Source organism: Aquarana catesbeiana, linkage group LG09 (assembly GCF_042186555.1).
Source record: "Aquarana catesbeiana isolate 2022-GZ linkage group LG09, ASM4218655v1, whole genome shotgun sequence".
NCBI lineage: Eukaryota > Metazoa > Chordata > Amphibia > Anura > Ranidae > Aquarana > Aquarana catesbeiana.
In genome coordinates, this window is record NC_133332.1 from 194,184,633 (window position 1) to 194,199,902 (window position 15,270).

Below are 15,270 nucleotides of genomic sequence, written 5' to 3' on the forward strand. Positions count from 1 at the left end.
CTCACTCACCTTCGTGTCTGCCTGGCCTGCATCAGTCCGGAGGAGGATAAGACAGGCCAGCTCTAGCCTCACGTGACCCCCATATGCCCAATCACAGGGCGCCGGACACTGAACATGGCGGCCGGAGCCCAGGGACACAGGAAGATAAAATTAGGAGGAGGCAGCCAGTAACACATACTGGCGCCCCCCTAAATGTCACACCCGGGGCCACGGCACCCCCCACGCTAGGAGCTCACTCACCTGTCTACTCCCACTGACTGGCCCGCCCGCACACTCGTCCCTGGGCCCTGACTGGCCTGTTCATTGCACTAATTTCTAGGAGGGGGCAATTGCCCCGTTGCCCCCCCTGGATCCGCCCCTGCCTATAACAACCTACCCAAAGACAATAAAAAACATTATACAATCAATTTCATAATATAAGATAATGAGATAAAAAAACATGATCATTACAATTCATTAAAAAGTCATAAAAAAAAAAGGGGGATATAGAATATGTTAACATACTACCTATCAGAGATGAACAATTCAAGTCAAAGTCGACATTTAACCCATCAGGTTTTAAAACCTTGGCCTCAAAAATCCAGAATAATTCTCTCTGGGTTAGGCTACGGATATATTTACCCCCGCCTCCAATGTCTATCGACCTTCTCTATTCCCCAAAATTTGAGACCCCTCGGGTCCCTATCATGACAGACTGTAAAATGTTTGGAGACACTATGGGATCTTAATCCCTTTTTAGTACTGTTAACATGCTCACCAATGTGTACGCTCAGGGGCCTAGATGTTCTACCAATATTCTGGAGTCCACAATTGCACTCCAGCCATATATACAACCCCCTGCGTATTGCATGTAATCAAATTCTTGATCTGACACCATTGCCAAAAATCCACAAGGATGCTCAGTCCTCCCCCCCCCCAGTAGACCTATTGTGAATGGCATTGATTCAGTGTCCTCACGCCTTGGCCAATGTATTGATTTTTTTCTTAAACCTTTCGTGTATGTTCTGTTTCTGTATTCTGTTATGACCTATAGTTGAATATGAATCCCATGTGTTTTGCTTGCTCACTCATGTTTTCTTTAAAAATGGTACATACTGTACACTAAATTACCAATTCTCCAAGGGTATGCAAACCTTTGAGCACAATTGTACATGCACTGTCTTGGTCTTGTATAATAAAGAGAAATTATCCTAAATAGTTTCTAGTTCACCACATGGTGACTAAAAGTAATATATTATTATAGATGGTAATTGTATGTAAATGCAACATTTTTTTAGTTATTTTTTTTTCATTTTGGATATGGGAAGGGTTGTTTGTGTTTTATGCTAGTGTCCTTAGAGGAAAGGATGTCTTCTCTCTGCTCTGAGAGACGAAAACATTTTTCTTTTATTTCTCCTTTGCTGTGTTTTCATCAAGACTCTTCTAGCACAGTGGTCACCAACCCTGTCCTCAGGGCCCACTAACAGGCCAGGTTTGCAAGATAACTGAAATACATCACAGGTGATATAATTTGCTGCTCAGTGATTGCAGTATTCTAGTCTGCATCTCCCCAAGGTAATACATAAAACCTGGCCTGTTTGTGGGCTCTGAGGACAGGGTTGATGGCCACTGTTCTAGTAAGTCTGCTAGCTTCTACATTTCCACTGCAGCTTCCACCTTGCAGCTTTCCAATCAGTTGACTCAACAGCATTCCCAGAACCATGAAGACAATACAAGGCTGCCCAGTAATACTGCTTTGATCACCGAAACTTGCAGCTTGCACTTACCTAGGCATGCAATGCAACGTGACAGGTTGGCCACAGGGCACTATACAGGTCCAGAACTGTGGTCCATCCATAGTTGCACCTTGTCACTGAGGGGTTTATGCCCACAGGAAGGGAGAAGACTTGAATGGGGCTTAGCCCTCATTCTCAGCTGATGGGACTTCAAAACTGACACGGTACTCTTTCTGTCACAGCCCAAAGTCGGAGGAGCCTGTTGTTGCATTTACATTTAAATTTTTCTTTTTCTTTGTATCACCTCAAGCTCCTGGGCAGGTCAGGGCCATGACTGCACCAAAGCAGCCTCTGTCTCAGGGAGAATATGCCATTTTGTTCACATATGACTAGCTGGTGCCTTTGTTCCTTGCCTTTCTTGTGCTAAACAGCACAACAATCTTTGGATTTTCGTGGCTTGTGCTGCCCATAGTGACTGGTCACAGAGATCAGTCAATATGTATGTATTTGTGGATAGAATCTCAGCTCTCAGCCCCGAGGTCTCAGACTTTAGGGAACACAAGCGGGCTCCTGCAGTCTTTTCTCCAGAGTCCATTCCTGACTCTTCTATTATAGTGTCTATGCTTGTTGAAGAGGAGGAGAAAGAAGCTTCCTTATCTGATTCTGAGGATTTGGCACAGGAGGAGACCCAAAGAGCTGATCTCTCTCTCACAAGACAGTAGATGCCCTGGAGACTCCAGTTAAACTTGATCTACCCCTTTCTCCTACTAAAATGTATTCCTAATCTATTTAACAGGATCAACAGGGAGGGCATTCCAATGATGCACAATGCACTTAACTAGCCCAAGAGTTAGTGGCATTCACATACTCGCACTCTTTGTGGGCTCTTCCAGATTATCCAGCGCTTTTATTGCTGGGGCAGGTCTACCCGCCTGCTTCTTGGTTTCTTGTTTAATGGTCTGGCTTTTGAAGCCCAGGTCCTGAGGGACCGATGCATATCGGATTCAGTTTTCTTAACACTCCTGAAGGCTAGCAAATAAACTTTGACAAAGTTTATCATCGCACCTGGAAGGCCTACTTTGCATGGTTAAGAAATTTCATCCCAGGAAGTACTCCATAGGAGAAATCCCATCTTTCCTTCATTTGGGTTTGGATCAGTGTTTTGCTTTGAGTACCATCAAGGGTCAAATTTCAGCCCTAGCCTTTCTTTTCCAAAGACTGCTTGCCTCCCACTCATTGAAGAAATTTGTGCAGGGTGTTATTTACATTATTCTTTCTGTACGCTCCCAGTAATATTGTGGGACCTCAACTACAACCTGGTTTTGTTGGTTCTTCAGAAACCACACTTCAAGCCTTTTTAGGGATAGCCCTCAGTCTTCCTTCACTCACAGGGTTGAACTCCTCATTGCTCTCATTTCTGTGGAACATGTCTGGAAGCTATCATCCTTAAATTGTAAGAAGCCCTACCTAGTGTTACACAGAGACTAGGTAGTCTGCTAAAGTGTCTTTTAGATAATTGGATTCACTCTGTCATTCCTGAGGGTCTGTGTAGGGTATCCTGCTTCTCGTTCTACTATTGCTAATATGCATTAGACAAGTCCTCATTTGAACCTATAGTCTGAAATCGGTCTGAAGTATCTTCTCTTTCCAGTTAAGGCACACTTTTCCACATATATCTGTAAAGCATGGACTGTTTCGCATCGGGCATCTGTTTCTCCAATTTGCAAGGTTGCCACCTTGTCTTCTGTTCACACGTTTAAGTTTTTTACTATGTGGATGTTCAGGCTGCTTCTGATTAGTTTAGGGGATAAGGTACTTCAGGCTGTCAGCTTAGTTTTCAAGCCCTCTGTTTGCACATTTTGATACATGAGCCTGTTTTTATTTGGTGTGTTTTAAAATGTAGATTTCTTTCTCGAACATCACGGGACACAGAGCCACAGTAATTACTGATGGGTTATATAGGGTATCACTGGTGATTGGACACTGGCACACCCTATCAGAAAGCTCAACCCCCTATATAATCCCTCCCCCTGCAGGGATACCTCAGTTTTTACGCCAGTGTCTTAGGTGATGGACGTGTAAAGATGTCCTGTGCTGAGCTCCAAAGGGAATATCCTATATCCTATACTGGGGCAAGCCAGGCGAACCGGATCCATTTCAAAGTGTCCGTTCATGGCTGAATTGGATGGTACCCGGGCCTCGTGTCCGAAGAAACAAGGTTTTACTTGTAACGCTTCTCTTTTTAGAGAGCTGGACCCTGCATATTAGAAAATTGGTTTTTCTAGCCTAATTTCTAGCCGGGTGCTTTACAGGCCCAGAACTGTGGATCCCCCTATCCGTAGGGGGCCCCAGTCTCTGACGGTTTTTCCAAACGAAGCCCACCGTGAGAGGTGAAGATTGGGTCTGTACAACAAACCCTGCGGCTGGATAAGGTAAGAGGAGATTCCACAGAATTTTTTAATTCTAGTAGGTTTCTCCTTTAAGGTAAATGCATGCTATGCCTATTGTGACCACCGGGGGCTGCCAAGAGCACATACCTTCACATGCTGATGTTGGTCTCAGTGTTCTCATGCTGCACAGCATCTCTGGCCGGCTCCAGGTAGGATGGGATGGGGGGGGATTTCTCCTGCAAATGTTGCCCCCAGGCTAGGGGGAGGCCATAGGTGTCTGAAAAGCGGTTGTGCGCCGCCATTACAGGTCAGGCCCCATCACTACCGGCCTCTCTCCTTCCTCCCCCTCCCTCAGCCTTCCTCCATATTATTTCCGGAGGGTCGGCCAGTGTGGGAAGCGCTAGTTTTTTTTCGAAATTTGAGGGGGGGGGGGGTCAGCACAGGTGCTTAGACGCCCACACAGGCCAGCTGCAGGCTATTAAAGGCACTTTGTACAGGTGCACACAGCCTTCTTGAGGGACACAGAGCTGACAGGTCGCATGTAAGGTGGGACACAGGCATTCTCCTAGGCAGCATTTACTAAGGTAACCCCAGTCTGGGCATTTGGTAGCAAGGCTTTTAGCCGGACTACATCGCTCAGCAGGCAGTGTTCATTTTGTGATACCTCCACCTTGTTGCTTTGCACTATGGGTAGAAGAGGTTCAAACACCCCAAGAACCAGAGACTCTAGGGGATCTCGTTCGGGTTCTGAGGACCCCCTTTCTGCACATCCTCCCCCCCGAGGGGCCAGGGATGGCTAGCCAGAGGGAGCCATTGGGATCAGGGGCTATACCTGCCTCCGGCACTTCAGCCCCTGTATACATTACACAGGAGGTTTTTTTCCTCAACCATTAGTGGTTTAGAGGAGAGATTAATGGCCATGATTACATCTTCACTCAGTGGAAGAAAACGCACTAGGCCTTCCTCTGTTTCCCAGGACCCTCAGGAAGAGGAGCCCTGGGATAAGGGAGACGAATCCCTTTCAGAGGATCGGGATGGGTCGGATGATTCCTCTTCTGAGGAATTGAGTGGAGAGGGACCCTTTGCGACTTCTCAGGAGGAGAAGGTCTTAGTGCAGATCCTTACTGGATTGGTCCGCTCCACATTCAAGTTGCCCGTATCTGAATCAGTTAAAGAACCCTCTTCTTCTTTGGGGTCACTGAAGCCTCCTCAAACAGGACATGCTTTTCCTGTTCATAGTTTGCTTGAAAAGCTAATTTATTCTGAGTGGGATCACCCAGACAAAGTTTTTTCCCGCCGAAAAAGTTTTTAACACTTTATCCGATGGAAGAAAAGTTTGTTAAAATGTGGGGAATACTGGCCATTGATGCCGCCATTTCCTCCGTAAATAATAGTCTGACTTGTCCTGTAGACAATGCTCAGATGCTCAGGGATCCTGTAGATAAATAGATGGAATCCCTATTGAAGGATGTTTTCTCCTTGGCAGGTTCAGTGGCTCAGCCTGCAGTTGCAGCGATTGGAGTCTGCCAATACTTAAGAGACCATGTTAAGCAGGTTATCAAAGTATTACCTGAACAGCAGGCCCAGGGGTTGGATAACCTTCCTGCGGCCTTATGTTACGTTGATGACGCAATCAGAGATTCTATTGTGCAAACCTCCTGTCTTTCACTGGGGTTGGTGCATATACGTAGAATCCTATGGATGAAAAATTGGTAAGCCGAAGCACCATGTAAGAAGCTGCTGGCTGGGTTTCCGTTTCGTGGTGCAAGGTTGTTTGGAGAAGACTTGGATGACTATATCAAGAAAATCTCTGGTGGGAAAAGTACTCTCTTACCTGTCAAGAGGAAGAGTAAGCGTCCCTCTTTTAAACGGACTCTTTCCCCAGCGCCAGGGGCTACGGCCTCCTCCGTCTGGGTTCAGAAACAAGAGTGACCCCAGGAACAAAAGAAGTCCTGGGGGAAGAAGCCTACTAGGCAAAACACTAAGACCTCTTCATGAAGGGGCGCCCCCGCTCGCTCGAGTGGGGGGAAGACTACGACAGTTCTCAGAGCTCTGGCAGGAGGACTTCCAGGATAGATGGGTAATCTCCACAGTAACCTTAGGGTACAAGCTGGAGTTTCAGGAATTTCCCTGTCCTCGGTTCCTCAGATCAAGTGTTCCCAGAGACCCAGAGAAGAAGCAGTCACTCCTACTAGCGTTAGAGCGACTTTTGTTGCAGGAGGTCATTATGATGGTTCCCGCAAAAGACCAGGGATTGGGCTTCTATTCCAACCTTTTTACGGTCCAAAAACCAAGTGGGGATGACAGACCCATTCTGGATTTAAGGGATTTGAACCGATTCCTAAGGATTCAGTCCTTCCGCATGGAATCAATTCCGACAGTAGTCTCCACCCTGCAGGGAGGAGAATTTCTGGCATCGATAGACATCAGAGATGCATATCTGCATGTGCCCATTTTTCCTGCTCATCAGAAGTTTCTGCGCTTCGAGATAGGAGGGTGCCATTTCCAGTTTGTGGCTCTGCCTTTTGGGATAGCCACTGCACCTCGGGTGTTCACAAAGGTCTTGGCCCCTCTTCTGGCCAGATTAAGGGCTCAGGGTATAGCTGTCATAGCATACCTAGACGACCTGCTACTGATAGACCGGTCGGTAGCCTCCTTGAACGGGAACTTGAGAACCACAGTCAAGTATCTGGAACACCTAGGTTGGATCCTCAACCTAGAAAAGTCTTTCCTAAAACCAGTAAGAAGACTGGAGTATTTAGGTCTGATCATAGATACAAGCCAGGAGAAAGTATTTCTACCTCAGGCAAAGATCACTGCTTTAAGGGAGCTGATTCTGGCAGTCAGGACCAAGAAGGGTCCTTCTGTCCGCCTTTGTATGAGGCTGCTAGGGAAGATGGTGTCTTCATTAGAAGCAGTTCCTTATGCTCAGTTCCATTCAACACTACTGCAACACAGTATTCTGTCAGCCTGGAACAAGAAGGTTCAGGCGTTAGACTTTCCGATGCACCTGTCGCATGCGGTGCGTCAGAGCCGCAATTGGTGGCTCATACCCGAAAACCTGCAGAAGGGGAAAGACTTTCTACCGGTTACCTGGACGGTGGTAACAGATGCCAGTCTGTCAGGTTGGGGAGCAGTTCTGGAACAGTCTGCGGTTCAGGGGGTATGGTCCAAGACCGAGAAGACCTTACCCATCAACATTCTGGAGATCCGGGCGTTATACCTAGCCCTAAAAGCCTGGACTATCAGGCTACAGGGTTGCCCGGTCAGGATCCAGTCCGACAATACCACAGCAGTGGCTTATGTCAATCATCAGGGAGGCACCCGGAGCCGAGCTGCTCAACAGGAGGTGAATCAGATCTTAGTCTGGGCAGAGAAGCATGTGCCATGCATATTGGCAGTCTTCATTCCTGGGATAGAGAACTGGCAGGCGGACTATTTAAGTCGCCAGAAGTTACTTCCAGGGGAATGGTCTCTACATCCCGACGTCTTTTGGAACATATGCCAAAGATGGGGGGTCCCAGATGTAGATCTCTTTGCATCCCATTTCAACAAAAAGATAGACCGATTTGTGGCAAGAACAAGAGATCCTCTTGCATGCGGGACGGATGCGTTGGTGATTCCGTGGCATCGGTTCTCACTGATTTATGCATTCCCGCCTATTCTGCTACTGCCGCGACTTCTTCGCAGGATCAGGCAGGAAAGGAAGTCAGTACTTCTGGTGGCCCCCGCTTGGCCCAGAAGGACGTGGTATGCGGAAATAGTAAGGATGACGGTGGGTTCCCCATGGAACCTACCAGTACGCCCAGACCTGTTATCTCAGGGTCCAGTGTTCCATCCTGCCTTACAAACGCTAAATTTGACTGTTTGGCTATTGAGACCCACGTTCTGAAGAGTCGTGGGCTTTCAGGTCCTGTGATATCTACCTTGATCAATGCAAGGAAGCCAGCTTCCAGAATGATTTATCGTAGAGTCTGGAAAGCTTATGTAGCCTGGTGTGAATCCAGGGGTTGGCATCCCAGAAAATATGTGATAGGTAGAATTCTTGATTTTCTACAATTAGGATTAGAGATGAAGCTGGCCTTGAGTACCATCAAGGGCCAGGTCTCGGCCTTATCAGTATTATTTCAACGGCCACTTGCTTCGCATTCTTTGGTCCGAAACTTTATACAGGGGGTGACGCGTCTTAATCCCCCGGTTAGGGCGCCCCTAAACCCCTGGGACTTGAACTTGGTCCTGGCTGTGTTACAGAAACAGCCCTTTGAACCAATAAGTCAGATTCCTTTGGTCTTGTTGACAAGGAAGTTAATTTTTCTGGTAGCCATCTCTTCTGCTAGAAGAGTATCAGAATTAGCAGCCCTTTCCTGTAAGGAGCCTTATTTGATTATACACAAGGATAGAGTGGTACTGCGCCCTCATCCTAGTTTTTTACCAAAGGTGGTTTATGATTTTCATTTAAATCAAGACATTGTTCTGCCTTCCTTTTTTCCAGATCCCTGTTCTCCGGAAGAGAGATCACTACATTCGTTGGATGTAGTAAGAGCAGTCAGGACCTATCTCGAGACAACTGCTCAGATTCGCAAAACGGATGTTTTGTTTGTGCTGCCAGAGGGTCCCAATAGAGGACAGGCAGCGTCAAAAGCTACCATTTCTAAATGGATTCGACAGTTGATTATTCAGGCTTACGGTTTGAAACAGAAGATTCCTCCGTTTCAGATCAGGGCACATTCCACAAGGGCTATTGGTGCTTCTTGGGCAGTGCATCACCAGGCCTCTATGGCTCAAATCTGTAAGGCCGCAACCTGGTCTTCAGTCCATACATTCACCAGATTCTATCAGATGGATGTGAGAAGGTATGAGGATACCGCCTTTGGGCGTAGTGTGCTGCAGGCAGCGGTACAGGGTCCTCAGGTCTGATTGCACCCTACTTGGTCGTGGTCCCCCCCCCCCTCAGATAGCATTGCTCTGGGACATCCCATCAGTAATTACTGTGGCTCTGTGTCCCGTGATGTTCGAGAAAGAAAATAGGATTTTTTAAAGACAGCTTACCTCTAAAATCCTTTTCTTTCGAAGGACATCACGGGACACAGAGGTCCCACCCCTCTTCTAATACACTATATTGCTTGGTTACAAAACTGAGGTATCCCTGCAGGGGGAGGGATTATATAGGGGGTTGAGCTTTCTGATAGGGTGTGCCAGTGTCCAATCACCAGTGATACCCTATATAACCCATCAGTAATTACTGTGGCTCTGTGTCCCGTGATGTCCTTTGAAAGAAAAGGATTTTACAGGTAAGCTGTCTTTAAAAAATCCTATTTTTTGACTTGCCTTTTTTAAAATTATTTTCTTGGAGTACAGAACAGGCCACAGATCTCTCTTCTCTTCTTTATAAGCCACTCTTGCTTGCTACAAAACTGAGGTTTGCTGGGAGTGGGAGGGGTGATTCTAGGGCTGTGCTTAAAGCTTTGATAACCTGTCTCCAATTACCTAAAGGTAGCTGCATAACCCACGATCTAAGATCCTGTGTCCTGTAATGTTCTCCAAGAATAAGATTTTACAGGTACGTTTTTAAGAAAATCCTATTTTCCCTCCATATATTTGAGAAATAAGCTGTGTATGTCAATGTAAAGCAATATAGTCACGTGGGCATGGCTAGCAGTGATTTATTTTGTATTTGTCACGATCAAGACCACAGAGCTTTACACGGTTTGTACTAAAAACATTCAATTTGTTTGTTTTTTAATTGATATTAACAGTACTGAAATTACCTGTCTGAACTCTACCCAAGCTGTTCTGCTTTACGCTCACCCAAGTACATTTTAATATTACTGGACACAAATAACTTGAGTGGGTGATGCTTCAGATGTACCTAAGGTATTTTGTGTTATTTGTTCATTAATAGGTGCTGACATTTCTGATTACTTCAACTATGGGTTTAATGAAGCAACCTGGAAAGTGTATTGTGAGAAACAAAGAAGACTTCAGCTGGGAATGGACAGTGCTTATTATACACACAGCAAGGAGAATAAAATAATGGTACAATAATCAAACTATACAATGAAGGATCTACTTTTACACAACATGGATGATAACCTATAGCAGGAAAAAAGATTGCATGATGTTTTGGAATATTTACCAGACATTGCTCAGATGTATAGCAAGTCTGAATAGCCATGTGTAATCCGTTACATTTGGGCATGCATTAAAAGCTGAGATGCACATTAATAAATTATCTAAGCTCAAGCACAGCTGGGAAGGTGACGCCCCTTTTTGTGTTAGAGAATACAGTCACCTACCTGCCCTTTGTATTTGGTATTGAAGAAGCAATTTGGTCAGCCTGTTCTCTAAAGCCGCCATACACAGGTTGAAATTCAGCGGGTTCAGCAGGAACTAGCAAGATTTCGATCTATGTATGGGCGCTGTGGTTGAACAGAAGTCGATGTACTGATCAGTTTCTGTATAACTAACCTACTGGAAATTTTCAGCTTGATTGGTGCTGCAGGCTATAGACTGCAGTGCTGATCTGTGTATTTTGATAGTGGGGAAGTCTCCCTGCTGTTGTAATACAATAGCTCAGTGGGGAGGCTTCCCCCATCCACCTCGACTGTGTGGATGGGGTAATGTTTTTTATTTATTTATTTTGTTTTGGTTGAACGAAAAAAACTGACTCCTCTATGGCAAGCTTTAGTGTTGCTGTTCTAGATAAGACAAGAGGCTAATATCAAGAGAGATTCAAGTACTAATATTTGTTATATGTAGAAATGCTGTACATATTTTTTTAAAATGATACACAATTGCATTCCATGGTGTATATTTTGATATTTGCTTGAAATTCGGCTTTTATTATCCCTTTATTTTCTTTAGAGGAGAAGTACAGTGAAAGCTTGTTTAGCATTCTGCACTCCTGTGACCCGTTTTCAGCAGACAGCGGGCTGAAGCATATTGTAGGCTGATATCACAGAGCTGGTGCAGGCTTAGGAAGAAATGCAACCATATGGTAGGGATCTATGCCTGGACCGGCAACCTGCTCCTGCCCCCTCCACAGCCCAGCACTCCAGTAAGCGTGGGGGGGGGGGGGGTTTAGAGCAGAGAGCCAGTGACTGAGAGTGCTGTGAGAACCGAGCGATCGTCTGTGTTTGCTCGGATCTGTGTTAGAGCTGGCGAGGGACAGATGCAGCATCAGACCAATGCTGCATCCACCTAGGTAAGTAAGATTCTGCAAAAAAAAAAAAACCCATACTTTTAACAATTTTGATTTACTAAAACTGGAACATGCAAAATCTGCAAAAACCATTCTGCTTCCAAGTTTTTTTGTGAAAGTTTGACAAGCTGCAATTAGAAGCTGATTGGTTACTATGCACAGCTGCACCAGATTCTGGGTGCTCCAGTTTTAGTAAATCGCCCCCTAGATGTCATTGCTCTAATTTAGAGTATATTATTATTATTATTATTATTATACAGGATTTATATAGCGCCGACAGTTTACGCAGAGCTTTACAACATTAGGGCAGACAGTACAAGTACAATACAGTTCAATACAGGAGGAATCAGAGGGCCCTGCTCGTTAGAGCTTACAATCCATTTGAATGCTTAACCATCTGTCATGAGAACTGTTTCAGATCCACATCATATAATTTTTCTGCATATTTTGGAACACCCAGCTGTGTGATGAGTGCGATGTGCATCTTGTTGACACTTTTTCTATCTGAGATTTTCATTGATTCTTAAGATTTCTCTTTTTTTTGTTTGTATAAACTATACTTTGCATTTTGCAAAACAGGTGCAGCAAGGCAGAACGGGTAATGTGGACAGAGGAAGAGAAAATCGCTTTGAAGACACTGAAATGCAGTTTAATAAACCAGGTTGTAAAGAAGGGAAAACCGTTTCTGAAACCTCCCAGAATGGGTGAATATTTTCATATGAATTATACAAACCAAAAAAAGGGGAACCAATAATGCACTTTGTTTACATATCATATATTCATAGCTCCCAACTGTCCCTGATTTTGAGGGACTGTCTCTGATTTGGAGCAATGTCCCTCTGTCCCTCTTTCCTCCTCATTTGTCTCTCATTTTGGTCTGATCTATATAGTTTTATATAAAATGCACTTTTTATCTTTCAAAAAGTGTTTCCCAGTGCTAAACCTTTCATCCAATTTCCAAATTGCTGCATTTGTTCATTTTAAAAGCCAATATAAATGAATAGTAGTAGGAAAAGCAAGCCCTTCTGGATTTAATTAACCTTTTTTGGGTTAATTCTCCGTTAAGGGGGTGTGGCAAGGGGCGTGTCCTATGCCTATATACATTTGTTAGTAGGTGTCCCTCAATCCATCTCAAAATGTTGGGAGGTATGTATATTTGCTTGATTGTAATGTCTCTGTAGACATTACAACTTCAGGGACTGAAACGCACAAATTCAGCAGAGACTGAACATCCTTTTGCATCATCTCATCTTTGTCTTTGTTCTAAAGGTAAATCCACAGGCAAGATTTAAGGGGGCTCGTCAAAAACAATTCTATTTATTGGTGGAATCTGTGCTGACTTAGACCCCATACACACTATACAACTTTTGTTGTCAGATTTCCCTTAAATTTACTAAAACCATGTAGTGCAAGGGCCTGCCTGACTGCATACAAATTAAAACGCTTAAGGTTTGACCTCATATTATATGGTTTTGGTAAATCTGAAGAAAAAAATCTACACAAAATTGTATAGTGTATAGCTTTATTCTATCACGAACAAACAATTTCCACACTTGCCAGCTAGCCTGCAAAAAAAAAAAAAATGTCCCACATTAAAAACCAGAGGGTTTAGTTTGCACTTCAAGGCTTCTTTGTATACTGCAGTCCAAATGTTATCATTTTGAGTCTCCAAGTAAAGCACATAAAGCAGTGGATAAATTAAGGGCAGATTTGCTTGGAGGAACCCCACCCCTCATTAAAGGCACGGATGTCCAGCACTTCTTCTGACTTCCTATATCCCTTGGAGATTCCAGCAGTGCGTTCTCTAGTGTCATTGCTGTATCTCTTTCTACCTTGATGCTCTCCCACTACCCCTCTTACATTCTACAGCCTATCCAATAAAATACAAATACAGCAGGGAGAGTGGGACCCCTTTGTTACAGTTATGGAGGATTTGCAGACCCCTGAACTCAATTACTCAGATTTCAGAACCAGAGTCCCTAAGATAAAATGAACCATTGGAGGTTTAAATCTCCGTTAGCGAGTGTGCACTCGCTTCACCATTTCATTCAAATGCAATAGTGATTTTTAGGTCATTACATAACTCAACCAAAGACACAGTCAGCAATCCAGTAAATATAAATAGCATTAAGGTCCTGTATTGAATACTTTGGGGTTAAAAGGTTCCAAGAAAAAAAAAGAAAAACACTGATGCACTCCTGCCCTTGGGGTCCTTAGTCATAGCCGAGTTGTGACTGCAAGCAGCTTGTGGAGGCTGAAGTTGGGGATCGGATTTGTGTTCTCTTCAGCATTGGCTATAAGGGTAGTAGCACCTCTTCTCTTGTTAGGTGATTGCATGTATTAGCTACAGGAAGGCATGGGAATATATTGCTTGCTGTGCATATTTCAGCTCTTCACAGTACTATATATAATTGCTTTATAGAAATCAGACTGGAAGCACTGATGCAGTGGTTGGGGAGATCTGTAATATAGCTCGTGTTGAAGGCAGGAGATGGGACATTCAAGAACAAGATGAAATTCTGTTTGAGGTAACAACACAGTCATAACAATATACATGTGTATCGGTAATACTATATATGTGTATACAATATAGAGATGTTTGAGATGGTATCTAGTATATTCTGGTGTTTTTGTTTCTTCTTTAAGGTGGTAGCTAATCATGGGTATAAGCCCCATGGCATGATTCAGCATCAGCAGCCTCCTCCACCTCTTTTACCTCCACCAAACATTGCTCCAAATCCTCCAGTGTACAATGGACTTCCTCCACCGCCTCTATTCTTCCAGCGCCCACCTACTCCCTCTCAGGCACCACTTCATCCTCCAGGTGAATGCAGTGCCACTATATCTTCTAGTACTTGTCCAAACTTTAGATACATTCATTAAATACACAAATTTCTCTTGCCTTTTTAAATTTATTCTAATTATTGTTTTTTTTTATTTATTCACACCATGGTTACTCAACATCAGTAACAGACCTAGCTGATCTACTTCCAGAGCATTGAGGCAATTTTGATATCACTAATATCACACAAGCCATACTTTGCAAACCTTTATTATTAAGCCTAGAGATTCGTAAACAATTTTTTAGTTACTCAATCATGATTTTAATTGCATAGCAAAAGCTATTAGACATTGATCTCCTCTCCTAAGCGCCATAGACCTCTGTGAGGGTAGGAAAAAACATTAACAATTGCTCATTTTGGGAGATTTGTTTTTCCCATTCGGGTTTACTTTGTGAGATTAATCTCCATGAGGCTAATCACCTAACAAAGACCCAGCAGGCACTTGCAATACATAGTATGAACCACAGCTGTCGGTTCCTCTTGATAGTGGGAAAATGTGTTCAATGTGTACATGACTGAGACTGTGGCACTGGTTAACACATACCTCGCAACTTTCAAACTTGAGAAGAATGAGGAACAATTGAGGGAGGTAGAAGGGTGTGTCCAAACTTTTCAGTGGAAGGGGCTTGAGGGGCATGGTAAACAAAACTCAGGCTTTGGGTATGTGCAGGGGGGGCACGTTTGGAGGTAGGGGAGTTGTACTAGAATGTGGGGGTGGAGTTGGGGACAGATGTATACTGGGGGAGGGGTGCTTTAGGAGGGGAGAGGACTTGTGCTCGTGCAAGCAATACCCTCCCCCAGTTCACCCTTTTAGCAATATATGCACTACCCCCCCCTCCACGAAATCCAGCACTAATTTGCATCGTCTGATCATCCTTCCCAAAACAAATCCTCCTCCCCCAATCCCCCCTCCCCCAGCACAAATCCTCTCCCGCCTTCTAGCATGGGATTTTCTCCATCCCAATCCCCCCCAGCATAAATCCCCTTACCCTTCCAGCACACTTCCCCATACAACTTCTGGTATAAATTATTTTCTCCCCCCAAAAATCATCCCCACAGCACAAATATCTCCCAGGCTTATTTAACCCCCTCCCCGCCAAATTCCCCCTACAAGCACAATC

The 15,270-nt window shown here is 44.4% G+C and overlaps 1 protein-coding gene across 1 annotated transcript in view; it reads left to right on the plus strand.

Annotated features, from left to right (window-relative positions):
• The window catches only part of LOC141108164 (uncharacterized), a 71,397-nt gene that overhangs the window by 36,151 nt on the left and 19,976 nt on the right, over nt 1-15,270 (plus strand). The window contains exons 7-10 of the mRNA XM_073599476.1: nt 10,008-10,141; nt 11,886-12,010; nt 13,729-13,834; nt 13,953-14,130. Coding sequence (XP_073455577.1) covers nt 10,008-10,141; nt 11,886-12,010; nt 13,729-13,834; nt 13,953-14,130 — 543 coding nt within the window. The remainder of the gene's footprint in view (nt 1-10,007; nt 10,142-11,885; nt 12,011-13,728; nt 13,835-13,952; nt 14,131-15,270) is intronic.